The sequence below is a fragment of the Malaya genurostris genome, chromosome 3 (assembly GCF_030247185.1).
Source record: "Malaya genurostris strain Urasoe2022 chromosome 3, Malgen_1.1, whole genome shotgun sequence".
Lineage (NCBI taxonomy): Eukaryota > Metazoa > Arthropoda > Insecta > Diptera > Culicidae > Malaya > Malaya genurostris.
This window is the reverse complement of record NC_080572.1, coordinates 46,206,367-46,227,951: the sequence shown is the minus strand read 5'-3', so window position 1 is coordinate 46,227,951 and position 21,585 is coordinate 46,206,367. Positions and strand designations below refer to the sequence as shown.

General features: G+C 35.7%; 1 protein-coding gene across 2 annotated transcripts in view; it reads left to right on the top strand.

Annotated features, from left to right (window-relative positions):
- The window catches only part of LOC131439156 (serine/threonine-protein phosphatase rdgC), a 148,022-nt gene that overhangs the window by 114,991 nt on the left and 11,446 nt on the right, over nt 1–21,585 (top strand). For both annotated transcript variants that reach the window (XM_058609851.1, XM_058609850.1), the window contains one exon: nt 21,276–21,454. In XM_058609851.1, the coding sequence (XP_058465834.1) occupies nt 21,276–21,454 (179 nt within the window). The remainder of the gene's footprint in view (nt 1–21,275; nt 21,455–21,585) is intronic.

Below are 21,585 nucleotides of genomic sequence, written 5' to 3'. Positions count from 1 at the left end.
AACGTTTGATACAATTTTGTGAAAATAGCGACTGTAAAAATAGTGACTTTGTGAGAGTGTGACGTGACATAGTAGAATTAAACCGTACAACAACAGTACTATTAGTGTGACATAAATCGTCTAAAATAGTCTAAAGAAGAAGTTTTGAAATGATCTTAGTTGAATGAGGGACTGCACTCGACAGAAATGCAGCTCTTTCTTTGGTGTATAACTTTTTATTGCGTGGGTTTCACATTTAGTTTAGAGTATTATGATTGCTTGAACAAAATTTCATCACAACCTGTCGAGTAGTTATCGCAATGGCTTCCAAGCATGAAGTTATACGACCAAAAAAATATGACAGTGATCGTAGAAAATACAGGACGGTCCCACAGTTGAATCACAGAGGAAGGATACGAATCGTCACCCTTCACCTTGCCGTTATACTTTTGAGTTTTTCCTAATCTTTTCATTCATTCTCTTTTTCCCGACTGAGGAATTCCAGAAATGATTAGCAAGACATCAGACTTCACATACACAGATGAAATTTTGCACACGTTTCCAGTATGAAAAACGTGATTAATCCACCTAGCAGTGAGATGATACCTTTTTTTATCAATCCGCATGTGTTTTTTTTTGCATGGATATTCTTAGGTGTTTTAGTTCTCATGACATTATTTTAATTATCGTCGTTTCAAACGGCAAATTGAGATTTTAATCACTCATTACCCTGTCATGCCGAAACTGCAAAACATATCGAATTTCAATCTTAACGTGTGACATTCGATTGAACATTCCATGAGATGTCGAAGTAAGTTCCTCTTTAGAGTTTTTCGTCATTATTTATGGTACTTCCAGAGCCGGTATTCAGGAATTAGAATAGCCCAAAATGATTCGAATGGCCATAAATTGTTACGCCAAACAATTTACATGAAATTTATGATGAGTCTGTAATTCCAGAATCGGATAAAATTCAAAAATTTTGTATGGGACCTTAAGTCCTGTAATATTTGTTTTTGAAGTTCGATTTGGTCTTTTTTGAGAAAATGATTGAGCTTTGAGAATCGATTCGATACTGGAATCGGAATTCTAAAATCGGTGTAGCCGAAATCAGTTAAATTCACCTGAGGAGTGTGTAGACATCTTTGAGAAATTGTAGTGCGAATTAAAATTTGGGGGTACATTCCGAATCCAAAAACGAATACCGCTCAAACTGAAATACATTTATTCGGTAATCGACTATCCAAATCTGCAAACCCGATAAACCTGATCAATTTATGTGAAATGAACATTTTTATACTAATCACCCTGCATTTTCTAAACCAGAAGTCGGATCTGACTAAAAAGTAAGAGGTTTTATAGGATTTTAAGACCTCTCATTTGAATCATAGATGATTCTTAGATTGCATTTGGATCTTAGATCGGTTCAGCCATCTCCGAGAAAAATTAATTGCATTATTTTAATTTCGTTTCACATATCATCCTGTGGTTCCGCAATCAGAAGTCGGATCCAAACGTAATTCAGGAACCTTGTTTGGGAGTATACGACTTTTCATATGAATCTGAGTTTGTAGAAAACGGTTTAACCATTTCCGAGAAAATTGAGTGAAATTATTTGTCACACACGCATTTGCTGATCTCGACGAACTGAGTCGTATGGTATATGGAAGTCATGTTCTTCCAGCATTTATTGCTGTAAATAGTTTAAATCAATATAATTATGGAATTACTTCCAACTCGATAATGCTGGTATCATCTGGTTTACATATGCCATATTCGAAAGATTATGTTGCCAAAAATGAGCCGTGCTAAAATTGGTCCGAGGCAAATTGTCATAAAAAGGATGCTGTACACAGTCTTTTTGGTACTTAGAAACAATTATATGTAACAGTATAAAAAATCGTGTTTCATGTTGCTCCCAAGCATTGCTTTTTCATACAGCGCTCAAAATTCCTTCTACTGGAATAAGACTTACACAAAAATATCGATATCTCCGTTAAAAATGGACGGATTTTAACAATCTATGGCTTGTTGGATAGGTATTACCGAGCGAAATCTAAGTCTGGAAACATATTCTGTTTTCAAGGTCAAATGTGACAGATACTGTAAAAAAACTGAAAATTTTGACATAAAACTTCGTATAACTCAAAAAGTAAACATCCGATCTCAAAACCATTCAATAGCGTTCTGGGTGATGGGGAGACCTTTCATTTGCGACTAGTTTGATCAAAATCGGTCCAGCCATCTCTGAGATCTCGACCTCTTAGTTGACAACACACATACAGACACACACACACACACATACACACACACAGACATTTGCTCAGTTCGTCGAGTTGAATCGATTGGTATATGACATTCGGCCCTCCGGGCCTCGGAAAATTTTTCGAAAGTTTGAGCGAATTCTATACCTATTTTTTATATATATAAAAAAAGGTAAAAACATTTGTTGTGCGAATTTTCAGAGACTAATTCGACTCAAGACTGATTTTTGAACGGCTCAAATAAACAAAAAACCCGAAGTTTTGAGAATATTAGTAGATTGTTTTAGCTGTTACTTCGTGATTAATTAAATCATGCTAATCAAATTTGCACCAAAATGTGGGCTTTAAAATATTTTAAAAAATGTTAGAGACGTTTTTTTACATAGAGTGCCCAATCGATTTCCTACAACTTCTTCTTGGACAACTTCTTTTTGTACGCTTGACAGTTTCCGAGTAACAACGATTTGAAGAGAGTGCATATAAAAGTTCATATGCCCTTTTTAAAAATCAGTCTTAAGTTGAACTTTCAAATTGAAAAAGGTCGATTCTGATTTTACCACTTTTTCTGCTGTTAATTTCTGGAATGGCTCTGCTGTCAAAACAAAAAAAAAGTACAAAATCACCTAACCGTTCAAAATACTAAAATTAAGTAAACCGCATTCCATTTGAAATTGAGTCATTTCAACTCAACAGCTGAGTTAATATAACTTACTATTGGGTAGTTATAACTCTCATTTTACCTACGGGTTTAGAACGGAGTTCCAATAGTAGATGAAATGAACAGAAAATTATATAGTTTCCCGGTTCCGTGCATCCATCAGTTTTAGCAAAAACATGCACTCACTTTTCTCCGAGATGCCTGATCCGATTTTCATAAATGGAACTCACGTCGTTTTTTCATAGATATCTAAACCGATTTTCATAAGCTTGCACTCTTAGAAAAAATAAAGCTCATGCATGACGTAAATTCAAGGATGCCGTAATTTCTTCGGTGATGGCACAATAATACATCTATTAACATGTGAAAATACGTACGAAATCTTTACAACTGGCGCTCATACTAATCCCATTTATGTTCAAAGAATTTTTTTTATTAAGGAATAGTAATAATAAATACAGCATTTTAACGGAACTTACTGTAATATGTATGAGAGCATGAGTAATGTGAAATAGAATAGAAAGTAGTATTGGAATTGCAGGAAAAACCGACTATCGAACAGAGCCCAGGAGTCCCATAGTGTTATATACCATTCGACTCAGTTCGACTAGAGTGGAAAATGTCTGTGTGTGTGCACTTTTCGAGGATTTTTTCGAAATTTTTTTTCGAAAAATCATTGACAAAATCGTCTTTTTAAAAATATTTTGGTAAATCAGTACAGCTTGAGTTCTTATTTCCATGAAACAGTCATTGTGAAATTCACAGTCCATTACATCACTTGAGGCAGAGGATTCAAAGTGATATCCGGATAGAAAATTGGTGTTATGAGCTTTAAAAGAAATACATTCTTCAAGTAACGCATTTTCGGACCATGATTAATTTTCGAGGGAGAAGACTTTTTGCTCATGGTCTCTCAAGAAATTAAATTTTATAATCATGACAGCAGTAATGGATTTCTTTCCGTGCGAATATGTGACATAAACACTGAAGTATGCTTTTGTGCACTACTCGAATCAATCTGAATTAGTTGATGTCAATAATGAGCTTAAATTAGTGTTAGAAACTATTCAATAAAAAGATAAAAAAGATTTCATGTGACTGTTTTGAAGAAAGAGAAAGGCATTATCACACCACTAGGTAGATTAAGAAGGGTTTATTGTACAGATCAATTTTTTCAACTCTTTATCAACCGTGTATTCGTCACTTCCAAATCGATTTAACTTTTTATTTTTTTAATTCACTTAAAGATTTTTTCCCTCTCCCTTTTTGAACGTTATAATTTGTCAATCTGCCATCAAAATAACATGTAATTACCAGCAAACGGTGAACGATGCCAGAATGATAAATCTTGCGAACATTAAAAAGCAAATCAAGAAAAAAGGGATCAAATGTGGTGCACCCGAATATAAATACTGAAGGATAAAGGACTATGAAACTTCTCCGGGATGAACGAAACCCATAAAGAATAAACTCATTAAACCCAAACAGACAGTGAAGTAATTAAACTGGCTTTTAATGGGGGTTTGCTCATGGAGCGGATGCAGCGGAAGTCATTAAGCAAAGTCTTGCGTCAGAACAAGGTCATGTTTGCATTGCAATAAATGTGAATTTTATTATGCGTGGATACTAATTTTGCGTAAGACAGTGACTGCAATGTGAAAGTTACAACATCATGTGTGGGTTGCAAGGCAACTATTTTGTAGTTTCAATCTCTCAGAAATGGAGGGAAAGCTTGAGTGATGAATAGGATGAAATTCTTACTTCATGTTCAACAGTTTATACAAAAACTTCATCAGGTAATTTTGAAAAATTATTATTGCATTCGAACTATTGGAGTTTTGTTGCTTGAAAAATTATCGATAGTTTTATTCCTTTTGAATCATGACGAAATGACTCGCTGTTGTATTCCGCCTGCGAAGCCTTCTTTACGAGAATCGGAAATCCGGGTTTAATTTAATCGATTTTCTAACAACTAGCAACAAGCATATTCCACTTCTTTTCATATTGGATCAATTTATGCATATTTTGTATTTAACTCCTATCTGTGTCGGTTACTTTTTCCCGTCATTAGTGACGAAATAGTAAAGACTTTTAAGTATAGTAAAATCAAGCGGAGATAATTTTTCTTTTTTAAATCGATTTACTCAAGATAGTTTTTTGACTTTCCTCACTTAACAAGATGTATTTATGTATGACTGCATCATTCGATTCAGTTCGTTTAATGTCTGTGTGAATGTATGTATCAAATAATGTTACTCGATTTTACCAAAGATGGCTGAATCGATATTCAAAATTTAGATTCAAATAAAGGCTAGATTAGATTCAAAAATCGTTTTAATTTAATCTAGATTCGACTTTTGGTTCCGGAGTTACAAGGGGATACGTGATCCTTAAAGAATATCACTTGCTTTTCTCTCAACTTTTGAGCGTATATGCGAAATTTTTCATTACTGAAAAAAATCAGGGAAAAAGTTGCGGCTAAATAAGGAGAAAAACAATTGGACAACTAATTTCAGGGGTGGGTTGGGCGAGTTTGATAAAATATGTTAAACACATCAAATACATCAATTGAAAACGTTTATTAGTGAAAAAAAGTCAGCGTACACTATTCAGTATTATGGAGGAACGTAAAAAAACTCCGATCCTCATTTTTTATTTTTTTAAATCTATTTTAGACTTAGTTTCGGCAGCATTAGCGAACATTTTTCAGTTCTTGCTGCTATCTCACATTTGATTTATATTTCCTCCTCCAATTCTGCTTTTACTGGGAAATTGATCAAAATCAATCGGCGTTTACTACGTTGACGCTCCCTAGTATCAGTTCGTGCACTCGCCTCGAGAGAAGTATGACATCTTCAAAGATGCCAACATCTGCAGAAGATTCTATGTGGATGCACAAACTTCAAGCTCAGGATCAATCCGTGACCAATCCTATCAGGAAGTTTAAATGCTAAGAGTGCTGATAGAATTTAATACATATAATATTGAAATTACTGTTGGTGATTGCCGAAAATTTGACAGAAGCTGCTATATTGCTATCTATATTGTATACAACTTTTTCAATCCGGTAGAAGATGCTACAAGAACTCGAGTCTCTTAATGCATGAACCGTGAGAGAATTTTGCTACATTTCTTCGTTCCACTTCATACTCTGAGTATTTCACGGCCCTAAAAAAATACAGTCTGATAATCGTTGCTGTGTGGAATTTCTCAAGACAGAATCGTAGGTTTACAATCGTCGCAGAAAATCGAATCGATTATTCAACCTGATGATTCTCGTACTAGGTTGCAATATTTCAAAACCCTTGTGTGGAGCATTCACAGATATTTTTATAGACAAAACTTATACAAAGGTTATATGCACATAGTTAGAATAAGCGGAAATAGTAAAATGATTTTATCGCAATTATCAACTGCCTGTATAGAATCGAATCGCGAAACGAGAATAAGCGAACGTTTGTTACTGCAGAGAGGATCCCCACAGCAGCGTGCGAACCTTTGATGCTCAGAAATGTGATCGAGAGAAATTCGCTCTCGCACTGGTGTCTATTCTATGTTAAATGAGCCATGCCGGGTTTTTGTTGTTGCGATGATATCCGTCTCTCTTTGATGGCACTGATTCAATCGTGTGAAGAGTTGCTGGCGAGCGTTCTTTGATACGATAAAAGCCATCCTTGATTGAAATAATTTTTTAAATCAAAAATTTCCAACTTTTAACTAATTCTAATTTCCAACTTTTAACTAACTCTAATCTCTTACTGCTTTTTGTTAATCATTTTAATTTATTTCATTACCAATATGTGTCGTGTATATTTTTCCTTATAATGATCCATATTAGCATAATATCCAATTTCGTTAAAAAAACGGGTGGGTAATGTCAGAGACATAACTGGATGTCGTGAATACGAAAAAACTGGCACGCTCCCATCACTTTTTCGAATATCAGTTAGTTGATTGATTGTGTGAATTGTGCAAGCTTTCCCCTTTTCCACTACTAGAGTTTGAAGCAATGCACCTACATTGAAGTACAGATTAGTTCCATTAAACAGCTACTATTCTACAACAACATATTCCAAACTTGAAACAATTTCTTTTTAATTTGCTAATATGAGCTAGGAACGACAAATTTGTAGTTTATTTTTATTGAAGCTATGAAGTTCGAAGATATCTGATTCTTCTCGAAATTTCAGTACGAGACAATTGCAATGGCCTTGTCTGAAATGTATCGACGATCTTCGGTATGCAAGAGTAATTTCAATAATAATAATGATAATGGCAACCCTGTTTCGCATGGCATATTTTCACACGACCCCATACTAGTATAAAGATGTGTTCAACATCATTACTTCCACTTTCGCATTGCCGTTCGTAATTGAATCTGTTAGTGACGGCGCAAATTATTTCAACTTCCATCTTGATGAATCTTTTGGTAGGAAATATTGAAAGTTTAATTAACTTTTAATGATTATCTGTGGCACTAAGAAGTGCCTTGAATTGTCACAAACAACAAGATCTGAGATGGTTCTCGCGTGTGTCTTGTTTCGGCAACAGTTGCTCAGAAAATGGTAGGAAAACGACAAAATCAACTAGTTCTTTATGATTATCTTTAGCACTGAAAAGTGATTTGAATGGGCCTTGCTGGACTTTTTGACTGCCTTTCTACCGGTTTTCGGTGCCATCGTGCTGACGGTGTCTCGTACGTTCAGAGTAGCTGCTTTAACTTAAATGAGGCTATTTATCACATCACATTTAATTTTATACCTGCTACTGGCAGCGGTGTACGGACAGCCCCTTTGCCAAAATTTCTTTTCCTGTTCGCAGAACGGGAAACAGTGAGACGACAGGTCGTCGATGTTGCACTCGTGTGTGTCTTGTTTCGGGAACAGTTGCTCAGCAAATGGTAGGAAAAATTAACCACTGAACCTTTATATGGATGTTCTTGTATCGATGCAGACATCTCGCGTTCTGATTGGCTGGTGCTGTCATGGGTTGAATCAAACAGGTTTTTCAATAGTGTACTATTGAAAAACTTCAATGTTGTTGCAACACACGTTCAAGTTGAAAATGTTCGATTCTGTTGGTAGTTAGATTATATAAATCCTTCTACATATAACTGAGCTATGAGCTTTCAAAATACGAGAAAGGCAAACGCGCCTTATGAATTATCCTCTTTGATACTCGTTTATACCAAACATTTCAGAAAAGTTTAATTTTGAACTATTTGAGATTATGTCACACAACTGAAAATTTTTTCATAAAATTGTGATCATATTTTCGATGGCATGTAGCAAGAATTATGTTGATTCATTAGATACAACAGGAGATATTCACGATCAAAAACTTATCACTCTCTTAGAGGGTGAATTTTGAAAAGGCGACCCATAGTAAAGTAAGTCGTATTCAAAAAAAAGTCGTATTCAAAAAACGTGGTTCTGTCCCAACTACAGCATAAAACACCTTCAATTACGTCGGTACTTGTACGACATCACTATAGATTTTGCCAATGCGCATAATAGCCTATTCTTAAAGGGCACTCGGCCAACCTGCCCCGGTTTTCCCCTGCTGAATTTCATCCGAATCCGATTTCCGGTTCCAGAATTACAGGGTTATATGTGATCAAAATTTCAATTTTTAGAAAAAGTTTAATTTTTATAAGTGACGTTGTAAATACGAGCGAGTTTCTTAGAATTAGTAAGTAAAATTTTCCAGTTTAACTTGCCAAATATACTCACTTTTGCTATGCCAGTGTACGATTTCCGACCCTGGAAGCTTCGGAAGTAGCGGATCAAAGGACTTCGATATAGAACTTACATTGATTTCTTCAGGCCTCCATTCACGTTCTGTTTTACGGACAGTTTTCCGTCAATCTGAGTCGAAACAAAATTGATCTCGTTCAAACTGTCCGAATTTCGTTTACGTATTTCGTTACGATTTCTAACTGAATCCTGATTCAAGAACAACAATCGATTAGGATTAGAAATCGGTTGTTATTTTGTTGAAAAAGAAGCCTTAGGGGTTCAACTCAATCTTGGCAAAGTTTCAGAGTGGAAATATCAACACTTTCGAAGCAGTAAATTTTTCAGTTACGACTCGCACGCGCGTAGCGTACCGCAGCGCAATGCGCTCGGATACGAGCTTTAAAGGCTATCCGCATTATGCCAATCCGACCGATCCGATCTCTCTGGCGTTGACTTTTTTTCTGCTTCGGCGATGGCTGAACTGCACATGCATTTTTTATTGGTCGAAAATAAACTTCATATTTTCAAAATGTGAAAAAAGTTTTTGAAGAGTGACGAAAGCTTAATAATTTGCGATTTTGCGAAAAATTACGCCTTCGTTATTCAAAACGTCATAACTTTTGATTCATTGCTTTCATTGGAACAACAACCAAGCGACTATATTCCCCATTGTTTTGTATTTTAAAATGAACAGCAAAATCGATCACAAAACATTAGTAATTATTTCTGATTGCAAGAAACATGACGCAATAGCTGTGTATATTTTTCTCGAAGCTCTTAATCAATATTTTTCACAATACTATCCACATATACGCAAGTGCATCCATTTTTCTGACGGCGCTCCTCAGCAATTCAAAAATGTAAAACACTTTGCGAATATTTTTCATCACGAGCATCTTCTTTATCCAATATTTCAGTCATCTCGGTAAAAATATATCGAATCTAACATACAAAAAAACCATCACCCCTCAAGGCAATTTTTTCAAGTGCTCCTCAATGCACCTACCTGTAAATAAGTAGATATTAATTATTATAATTGCGAAGCCGATAGTTTTCTTATTTCACTTATCTTGTCACGAAATAAAAATAAAATCTGTTTTCCTTCTTCCAATGTTTTCCAGCTCCACGAACAATGGCGACGTGGTGTTTTGCAAAATCGAAAAGATGCATTAGATGACAAGTGTCTCACCGAGTTTCAGTAAAAACTATCTCACTGTTCGAAATCCCGGCAAACGGATTTGCTGATTTCGGTATATGTGTTGTTTAATGGCAAGTTCAGCATAATATTATGCCAAACTTCGGCAAAAGTACGCGCTTTACTGAGATATCAGAATATCACTCTAACGAATTTCGGAAAAGAGCATGTGGATCACTGAACAATCAGTAAAATGTCGTAATGCCAATCTAATTCAGCTTTTAATATGCCGAGCTCGAGAATCGGTTTAAGTGTGTACAAATTACATAATCGGAAGATTATGTAAAAGCAGAGAAATTTTTTAAAAATCGTTTCGAAAAATGTAAAATAATTTCTGGAACACAATCGTTTCACTATGTTGAGCCGCACGGAGATAAGCAATTAAAAATGAAAGTTTTCTCTTCCCAGGACACGTTTGAAGTATTGAGTTTTTGTAAACCAGAAAAACCAAATCATAGAAAAATTGCAACTGTGCAAACACTTTATGTCACCATTATTTTATTACTCACGTAAATCCTTTGTCCCAATTTTACTCGTTTTCTGCCTGAAATGTTGCTAACAATAAACAGACAAAGTTAGGAATCGATCTGTGGCGCGACATTTGTCGACAAGTAAAGCCCGTATCCGAGGGAATTGCGCTGCGGTACGCTCCGCGCGTGCGGGTCGTAATTGAAAAATTCACTGCTCCGAAAGTATTGAACTTTCCACTCTGAAACTTTGCCAAGATTGAGTTAAATCCCTAAGGTTTTTTTTTCAAAAAAAAAAGAAAAAAATTAGGCCCAAGTTTGAAATATTTTTATTTGTTTACTAATTTTTAATGTTCTTCATAATATTAACTTTAAAGGTTGTTCTATGAAATCGCTTATTTGAAAGCTAAGGGAAAGACGCACATTTCATGTCTTGGACGAATTTTTGTATCTCTATTAGATTTTACAGTATAGAATGTTGAGAAAAGGTTTTTTTCGAAAACGCGAAATTTCAAAAAATCATATCTCGAAATCATATTGAAATAAAAAAATACGTGTCGAATATTTTCGAGTTCTTCACCGAAAAAAAAATAGTTAGATGCAAAAAATGGCTGGCTAATTTTGCGTGAAATACCCCATATATATTTATTTAATTATTTATTATGGAAATCTTTGAAGTTCAATTGAAAAGGATCGACAGAATTAAATACTGATGTAAGAATATTCAAATTATCTCGCTGCAAGGTGGATTAAGAACGTTTTTTTGAAAAAGACTACAAATTTGCAAAATTCCAAAATCACTGTAAAAAAGGAAGCCTTAGTGTACTCTTCTTTGTAAAAATATGTTCATAAACACAGTTATCAAGAAAATTTCTATGTTTTGGCCACAACTTCAAATCGCTTGGTAAATCAGAATTTTTTAGCGAACTTATTTGCAAACTATTAGAGATTCTCGAGCTGTGGCTCCGTAAAATGCCTGAAAAGCTGGCCAAAGCGAATATTTTAATACGTTTCGTCGCCCAACGGTATTTGTCCAGAGTACTTTGTAAGAACCTTTCTATATGACTTCCAACCTCTTGTTTGATTTTTTTTCATTGACCGGTTTGGCTGCTTGCTAACATGATAAAAACAAGTTTCAGACTGATTTTTATCACAGATTTATTAAGATTTTTCGGTTAGTTCAGAAAAACGTGACTCAGCGCTTACGTCGCATATTCGACAACATACTCGAAACCAAAACTATCAGTAATAATGCATTTGAACTTGATGATTGGTTATTTCTGAAAAATAAATGTGGGAATAGAAATAACTCGCGATTGGTCGATTACGTCTCTTATATGATTATGCCACCAGAAGCGACAGCAAATTCATTTTCAAACTTGGTCAACGACTCAGTAGTAGTTTTCGAGCCGATCCTAAGCTTGTTGAAATCGGTTCAGCCGTCACCGAGAAAATTGAGCGAAGAGTAAATATGTTCTTGTTGTTGGTTACGTCACTTATACCGTCCGGAACAGAAAGTGACAGCCGTTTGGTCTTCGAGTTTTACAACGTAAGAGTAGCTTTCAGACGAGCCTAAGCTTGTCAAAGTCGATTCAGTCATCTCCGAGAAAATTGAGTGGAGAGAAATTTTTTTGAAAAGGTGCACACACACATACAAACACATAGCCATATAGACATCTCCCGATCTCGTCGAGTTGAGTCGAGTTGTATATAACACTTGAGGTCGCTGGTGTTCCGATCAAAAGTCGGGTTTTCCAGAAATTCTATTACTTTTCTATAGAGAACGGCAAAAACCATGTTCAATCTATCTAGTGGTGTAATGATGCCTTTCTCATAAGCGTACATATTACTGGTAGATACTTCTTCAAAACATTCTATTTTGACTCTGCAATTAAAACTAGTAAATTTGTATGGTCAACTAACAAAACCAATAAATAGAAGACAATAAATAAATTTGAGTTTTGCAAATCTTGTACATTTTCTTCGTTGTCAATTATATGACAGATGAAGTTGAGATGATTAATGGTACCGTTACCCTATAACAACATAAACTCACTGCGTAATAATGGTGTACTTTTGGAACTCTGTTTTTTTTTTGTATGATTAGTGCGGTGTTCTGCTTTCGTTTTAAGTTTGAGCTGACATACTGAGCACACAGTAAAGCAGTGCATATTCAATCGAATCAGCATATCAACTCAAATCAAATTTGAAGCAGAAACGGTAAAACATTCCGATGAAATCAGATTACTTTGTAAAACTTAAACTGAAGCAACTGCATACCGAGGTATGATTACTTCGCTCAAACAGGAAGAAAATAGTTTCATGCTCTTAATCCACACCACAGGAAATCTCTCTTTTAAAGGATTTTCTAAGCCACAGATGTGGGGTAAACAGTTCGTGAATGAATTCATTTCAAAATCACAATGATGCTCACGTTACTTTCGAACCCGTACTCCTCTAACCCATCTGTTGAAGATGTAATATGTAGTGTATTTCAAACATAATGCATACAATGTCAACGACGGCTCCAACGCTTGGTTGAGCATTTTCCCACTGCCACGTTTCGTGCTATTTAAGTACTTAACCGAAGTCAGGAATGGTGGTCCTTGGTGTTCTACATTCAACCGCTGTTTCTTTAGTTCCTGCAACGGATGCAGTACCGTCGACGGTTGGCCTCCATCTAGTGCTTCAGGGACCGAGAATGAAAGATTTTATTCTATGTCGGGCTTGGATAAAAAGACACATTTCCTTAACACATAAGTGCTCGTAAACCAAACGGGAAGCTACCCGAATCCGCTGTGGATACGATAGGGCCAAATTGAAATATTGTTCGTACCATTCGCTTTTATGTTCGTCTAACTTTGTTACAACATTTGGTGCTGCATCGTAAACAAATGGCACGTTTCGTCGCAGGTACAGACCGCCGTCATTCTGTCAGTGTTGGTACCTGCAATAAGACGCAGGAATAAATCGAATTTAGATTACGTTATTTTTTTTTCAGATTGAAATTTTAATTCCATTTCAATTCATAATATATTAATTAAAATCAAATCATATTGTTTGATATTCATTAGAAGTTTTTTATTTTCTCATTACGATTATGCAGGAGGATCACGTTGGGTCCGGATAAAATTCAATAACGTTCTATGGAATTATATGAACATAAGTTTGTTGAAATCGGTTCAGCCATCTTTGAGAAAATCAAGTACATATTTTTGCCACATACACATTTTGTGAACTCGGCGAACTGATTCGAATGGTATATGACTCTTGGCCCTCCGAACCTCGGTTTTCATAGTGTATGCATATCCTTTCTATACAATATAGGTAAAAATTCACCAGTACTCAACCCGAACTCGAATTTTTTTTCCAAACCTGATCCGAGCCGAGCATTTTCAAGTCGGCTTACGAGCTCGAATTTCCGAAAACCGACCGTCTGTACATGAAAAGTTTCAACCAATACTCGTTTACATAAAATCGTCTTCCGTACCCAACCCCGACAAATAATTTTTATCTGAGCCCGGGTTGGGTCGGCTTTTGGGTGTAAATATTCGAGACCCGACCATCTACATCATATACTACTCGATTTAGTTCAACGAGATGCGCCTGTGCGCGAAGCAGATGTTTATAAAGTTATATTCGAACAAAAGAGGGTTCCATAGAAATTCCTATAAATTTTCCGATTTCTTGTTCCGGAGTTACAGAGAATCAAGAAAGAATCGCATAAATTGCATATTTACAATCGCTTGGAAATTCGATAAGTGAATATCGGTTCTTTGAGTCGAGTTTCATGCATCATTCGACTCAGTTTGTTGAGTTGAGAAATGTGACAAGTAATATCTTGCACTGCGATTTTCACAAATTTTGGTTTGGAACACATCTTTGTTTTCTATATAGAGGTGCAAATTAGTTATTTAAGGTTAAATAAAAGTAGAAATGTGGTCATCTTTTGAACACCTACAGCTCAGTCAGTTTAGTTCCAAACAGTAATATTATTTCTCCAATTTATTGAAAATATTTCTACGTATTAATTTGAATGCTCGCAGCCTTGTATTTTCAATTATACCTTTATCATTAGAATGTTGATTAATAGTATGCAGGGTCCTATTTGCCTCCTAAAAATCTTCGGCTTATCGGATTTCCCTAACCTGGAACACGGTTTGAAGGAGTAAGCGATATATCAATGGGCAAGCATCGCTCTGATTGGTCAATGGATGCAAAAGCGAAGCTGTTGGAAGCATGCGAATCTATAAATATTAGTGAAATTATAGCTAAAGTTTCAGACTGAATGTGCGAAACAGCTCATACCGGTGAGCAGCTCCGAACTGATCAGCTCACTAAAGTGAATCAATTCAATGTATCAGCACATTAGCTCATTTATTGAACTGAAGGTTAGTTTTGAGCACCGTTTTTCGTGCGCCCGTTTTTCTTACTCCATTTTTCTTTCATATGCATGATCGAAATCTTTTAAGCACAAAGAACAATGCTAAGCGAACTTATCAACAAAATGTCTGAAAATAACAGCTTATTTTATAATTTATAGAAGTTAATCGTTTGGTTCAAATAATATTTCCGAGTAGATTTCATAATTAATGACGAGTTACCTAAGCTGATATTTAAGCTATAAGAGAATATGTTTTAATAAATTCTAAACGTTGTGACTATGTTAGAATTAAATTAGGATAAGAATATTATGTAAAAGTGATGCTACGGCGAAGAAAAACTTATGTAAACTGCCTTAAGAAATAAACGTATTTATGGAAAAAAAAAAAAAAATGCTAAGCGAACTAACTTGTCTGCGAATCATTATTATGTCACATTTGTAGAATATCTGCAAAAGTGGCATCCTTGAATGTACCTTAGCTTACTGAGTGAAAAGGTAAGATTTCTTATTGACAATGGCTCATTCAATCTGTTAAAGGAAGATAGATGCACATTTGGGAGAACGAACGAAAGTTCATGTACTCATTTGGATCTCGCTCTCCAAGAGCTGAAGATTCGTTCAGCTCGTAGCTTTTTTCCACCTTACCAGTGCGGTGAACTGGTGAGCTGCGCTTCTTTTAAAAAGAGCTGTGAACTGTCAGCTCACTTTAATGATTCGATTCACTGGAATAGCTCAGGAGCGAATTGCCCATCTCTAGTTTCAGTCCTATTTGTAGCATGCCAGAGGTAGGTCACGCATTCTTAATGAAAGACTCCAATCCAAAAGCCTCATTTTCATTATTTTACTGCACGGAAAGAAATCCGTTGCTGCTGTTTTGATTAGAAAATCATGAAACCAATCAATTTAACTTCTCATGAAACCATGAGCAATAACACTTCTCCCATGAAAATTAATCATGGTTCGAAAATGCGTTACTTGAACAATGCATTTCTTTCAAAGCTCGTAACTCCAGTTTTCTACCCGGCTATCACTTTGAACCCTCTGCCTCAAGTGATGTGATAGATTGCTTAATAGATTAATGGTAGAGCAAAAAGCAGACATTGAAAAGCAAGACCTACTGAAAATGCTTACTTGATCCTGAAGCATATTCATTTAATAATCATGTTGTTTTACCCACCGGCTGATAGAGAATTAAACATAACATAAAAATAAAGATAATCAACCGAAAATTGACATCATAAGAGACTAAGCACGGCACCGCTTTTCATTTGACAAACATCAATGTTACATTTTGTTCGAATGTATTCTTACATATTTGATGTGATCGTTGTTGCTAGAATAATATTCCGAGAGCTAGCGTTTAATTCGATAGTGAATTTGGAACACCATCTAACGAAAATTAGAAAAATATTTTGTTCAAGCACTTTGATTAATTTGTTTCATAGATATAATAACATAAGCTGTATTGATGGACCTCAATATTATGAATAAGACGATTTTTTTTGCAAGAATTCGACATAGAGTTTCTTTTTAAGAGGTTTGATTCACTCGTGTTTTTTCATGCAATTCGTTTAAGTGTTTAAATACTGAAACACAAAATCAAAATTGAAGTAATGAACGCAAGTAAACACGTTATCTCTTGCGTCGTCGTTTTTCAAAAACAGAATAATTTCATTTTAAACTAAGTTCGTCGTGCTTTTCACAGAATTTATATTGCAAAAATGATCATCGTTGCGAAAATCACACATAACGCCTGAATTTATGTTGCAAAAATAACCATCGTAGCAGAAACAAGCCTGATGTTATACCCAACAACTTCAAGTGCGTTACGTTCAAATTTAATCGAAATCAGTCCGAATGGATCATGATCCGAGAAATTTTAATCATGGTGTATTATCATAACATGAAAATATATTATTTTCCCCAAATCATGACTCGTTTTGCTCATTTCTAGAATCGGAATTTTGCTCGTGTGTCTCATTCGTAAATGACCGACACCAGAACAAACGAAGAGAGACGAAGCATTCTCGTTTCTCATTGAAAAGAGAAAGTATAATTGCCAACGTCACTCCATAAAAATAAGCTCCAAGTCGTTCAAAACAATTTTTTAAAAATGATTCTGAATCTACCTCCATGGACTAGAACTTCTTATGTACATACAATTGCTGAACAAGAAACAATCGGGCAGAAATTTGAAAACACACACAATAAATTCAAAACTAAATGTTCAATTTCTGAACATGCCATTATTAGAGCGCTTTACAGCTAGAGTTAGATTAGGTTAGTTCAGGTTAAGTAGATAAAAATATACAATTTCAAGGATATAAATTCAAACATGAAATAAAAGTCATTAACAATTTAGAACTGAAACAATAAGAAATAAAAAATTAAAACGTAGACTAAACAGATAATACCATAGATGTAAAGTTATGAACTGTATCACTAAAATATTGTAGCCTCTGTATATAAAAGTTGACAAAAAATGGATAATAAATTAAACATTTAATGTAAAAAAAAACAACGTCACTCTTTCCTCTATGACAAGACGAAACCAAACTAACGCCTTCAGGGAGCATCAGCAGAATTTCAATTCTCATCATCGATGTATTGAAAGTCTGCGACGCTTGGCTATAAAAAGTGACTAAATATGACAAATCGAAGAACTTACTTCCCAGAACTTCTAAATCAAAACTACTACAAATTCAAGCACCAACAGGTAAAAGGTATTGTGAAACCTTTTTCTGTTATTTTCGATTCTCACAGCTTCGGTTGAATATTGACACTGCATACTATGGAATTTTTACTTACAAATGAAAGAAAAAACACAATTTTGAACTCACTGTCCCGCTTATGTCATTGACTGACCATGGATTTCGTTCTCATAGTTTGCAAGCGAAGCTGAGAGTGATGGTAATTTCTTGTCATTTTAGTCTATGGATGATGATCCGAGAAATGACTTTTATTAGCTCTGAGCAAGACACAAAGCACTATATTTTATTTATTTATTTATCTTCGAGTAAAAATAATTTCGCGCAGACTTTTACGTATACTAATTTAATCCTAATTTTATTTTTGTTTGAAAATCTCTTTGCTAATATTAAAATCAAATAAGTTATAAACGCTATTGAATTGCTAACAGCAAACGTACACTGATAATCGGAAGAAATCCATTCGTCGTAGCAATCTGCTTGGAACGTTGATATCCAATTTAGCTAACAGAACATCACAGTCAATGTTGTTTGAGAACAAGTCGAAAACTTAGTTACTGTTACTGTAGGAAGATTCGCCTATCTCGTAAAGTAGGTAAACTGATGAGATAAACACAGCGATGTTCATAAGAAGGTAGTGGGAAACGATTACGCCAAAGAAGTCGTCTAAGAGTAAACCTCATAAAGCTCTTTTAATAAAACGATTTGAAGCTTTAATTGGTATGATCTGATCTTGTGTTATGCGAGTTTGGGTGAAATTCCATGTTATGTCGTTTTCGCCTGAGAAATTTGCAACTACCTCAGGGTAAATTTGAGTGCTTAAGATTAATTTCTAATTTAAATAAGATGAACTCGATTAATAATGAGAAAAAGTTGATCGTTTTAATCGAAATCGCAGAATGGTAGAGATACTTAACGCTGTAAAAATAACTGCATGCATACCAAACTTGAACACAAGCTCCTAATAAAAATCAATCTAGGCAGACTCTCGTGCAAATACGGATTAAAAAATGTGACGATTGATCGAGCTGTTTGATTGACAATGTCGATCGTTAGAAATTTTGGCTGCCTAGTTTCACATCAATGGCTTGAACAACCCTATGAGGCTGATCCTTGTAGTTTTCTTTTTGCCTTTCTCTATAACAGATCGGCTGAAAAGTTCGTATCGTTTCTATGAGAGGGCGCCACTAGAATTAAATCCATACCATTTTCAGTTAGTACCAACCTTCAAAAGATACGTGTATAAATTTGACAGCTGTCTGATTATTAGTTTGTGAGATAGTGCATTTTGAGTGAAGCTACTTTTGTAAAAAAAAATGGATAAAAAGGAATTTCGTGTGTTGATGAAACACTACTTTTTGATGAAAAAAAGTACCGCCGATACCAAAAAATGGCTTGATGAGTGTTATCCAGACTCTGCACCGGGCGAAGCAACAATTCGTAAGTGGTTTGCAAAATTTCGTACTGGTCATATGAGCACCGAAGACGACGAACGCAGTGGACGTCCAAAAGAGGCTGTTACCGATGAAAACGTGAAAAAAATCCACAAAATGGTTTTCAATGACCGTAAAGTGAAGTTGATCGAGATAGCTGACACCCTAAAGATATCAAAGGAACGTGTTGGACATATTATTCACGAATATTTGGATATGAGAAAGCTTTGTGCAAAATGGGTGCCGCGTGAGCTCACAATCGATCAAAAACAACAACGAATTGATGATTCTGAGCAGTGTTTGGAGCTGTTATATCGAAATAAAACCGATTTTTTTCGTCGATATATAACAATGGACGGAACATGGCTCCATCACTTCACTCCGGAGTCCAATCGACAGTCAGCTGAGTGGACTGCACGCGATGAACCGAACCTAAAGCGTGGAAAGACTCAACAATCGGCCGGTAAGGTTATGGCGTCTGTATTTTGGGATACGCATGGTATAATTTTCATCGACTACCTTGAAAAGAGAAAAACCATCAACAGTAACTATTATATAGCGTTATTAGAGCGTTTGAAGGACGAAATTTAAAAAAAACGGCCTCATTTGAAGAAGAAAAAAGTTTTATTTCATCAAGACAATGCACCGTGTCACAAGTCGATGAAAACCATGCTGAAATTGAACGAATTGGGCTTCGAATTGCTCTCTCATCCACCGTATTCTCCAGATTTGGCCCCCAGATTTTTTTTGTTCTCAGACCTCAAGAGAATGCTCGCTGGTAAAAAGTTTAGAAGCAATGTAGAGGTAATCGCTGAAACTGAGGCCTATTTTGAGGCAAAGGACAAATCGTACTACAAAAATGGTATCGAAAAGTTGGAAGATCGCTATAATCGCTGTATCGCCTCTGATGGAAATTATGTTGAATAATAAAAACGAATTTTGGCAAAAAATGTGTGTTTCTATTAAAATACGAACTTTTCAGCCGAACTGTTAGAAAGGTATTAGAATTGCAGGAAAAATCGACTTTCGAACGGAGCCTCGGAGACCCATAGTGTTATATACCATTCGACTCAGTTCGACGAAATCGGAAAATGTCTGTCTGTGTGTGTGTGTGTGTGTGTGTGTGTGTGTGTGTGTGTGTGTGTGTGTGTGTGTGTGTGTGTGTGTGTGTGTGTGTGTGTGTGTGTGTGTGTGTGTGTGTGTGTGTGTGTGTGTGTGTGTGTGTGTGTACTTTTCGAAGATATTTGAACGCGCTAAATTTTCTCATAGATGGCTGAACCGATTTTAACAAAATTGAGCTCGTTTAAAAGCTACTGTCGGGCCATTGATCAAGTTGGCATCAAAAATTTTTTTCGATTTCGAAAATTTCATGTACTCCCCCCTATGGTGATTTTTCAAGATATATGAAAATTTCACTAAGTGGACTAAGAAGGCTTTTTTTAGATTAGCATCACTGTTCTCATACAAATAGGCAACGCAAATGTCAAGCACTAGTTTGAAAAAGTGATGCTGACTGTGTGACATAAAAACTGAAGCATGCTTTTGTGAACTACTCGAATCAATCTGAATCAATTGGTGTCAAAATTAGTTTCCAAAATTATTTAATAAAAGTATGAAACATATTTTCATGAGACTGTTATGAAAGAAGAGAAAGGCATTATCACACCGTTAGGTGGATTAAGAAGGCTTTTTGGAGTTCCATTTGACGTTATTGCGTTCAAAAATAACGTTAAATGGATCGATCAGGAAGAACTTCGGGAGTTTATGTCGACGAGTTTCGATTCCCGAAACTAGAGGTGTACAATGAGAGAATCTAACAATTCCAAGTTACAACGATTTGAAGAAAAAGCGTGCAAAGTTGAATTCGCATTTTAATTAATCCGCCTTTAGTGTCTTCGTCCCGGCGAAACAAATGATTTTGCATATTGAAAATGTATGCAAAGTTTCATCTAAATTGGAGAAAGTCGATCCTGGTTTTACCACTTTTTCTGCTGTTAATTTCTGAAATTGCTCTAAACAAATCTCCACCAGTTTTTTCCGTAAATTTCCGCCGGGCGAGACATGCGTTAGGCAGCTCTAATACGATTTTCTACCTCACGAAATCGTCATCTGAACTATTCCGATTCTGGGAGACAACATTCCTGCTAGTAGGACCTAGTGGCAGGATGAGTTGAAAACATCGAAACGTGAGTGCGAAAAAATGTCCTCTAATGTCCTGTAGGCTTGCCAGCAGTACGGTTAGATAATTGAGAACCGTATTGCGGGTGACTTTTTTTCGTTTCTGGTTGCCTTCTATCGCTGCCATGTTCATCGGTAAATGGTAGGTGAAAGTGGGTCGCTGTTAACCAAAGCACGTATTCAGTGACGATTCGAAGAATTAAATGAAATTTCACAAATAGTAATCTATCTTCAAGAAAATTAATTTTCCGTTTTTTTCATCCGGCGACAGGTACACTAACCATTACCAAGTGGTGCGAAGCGATGGAAATGGCCACTAATCTGGGTTTGCCGTGGCGGATGCTCAAGGATAAATTGGCACCGGTTGATATTTCGCAAACCGCAACAACCACAACTGTCACCGAAGTTTGCTACCGCAAAACTCTTCATCTGCTGGATACGGACTCGTTTGTAAGCATTTGTTATAATCTAGAAACAAAATTGATCGGTACTGAATAAGCGGTTCAGTATTTAGTAGCAAATTTATTTAACTCACCAAATGCATTGTTCTGAAAATTGAATAAATACCATCATCATCCCTC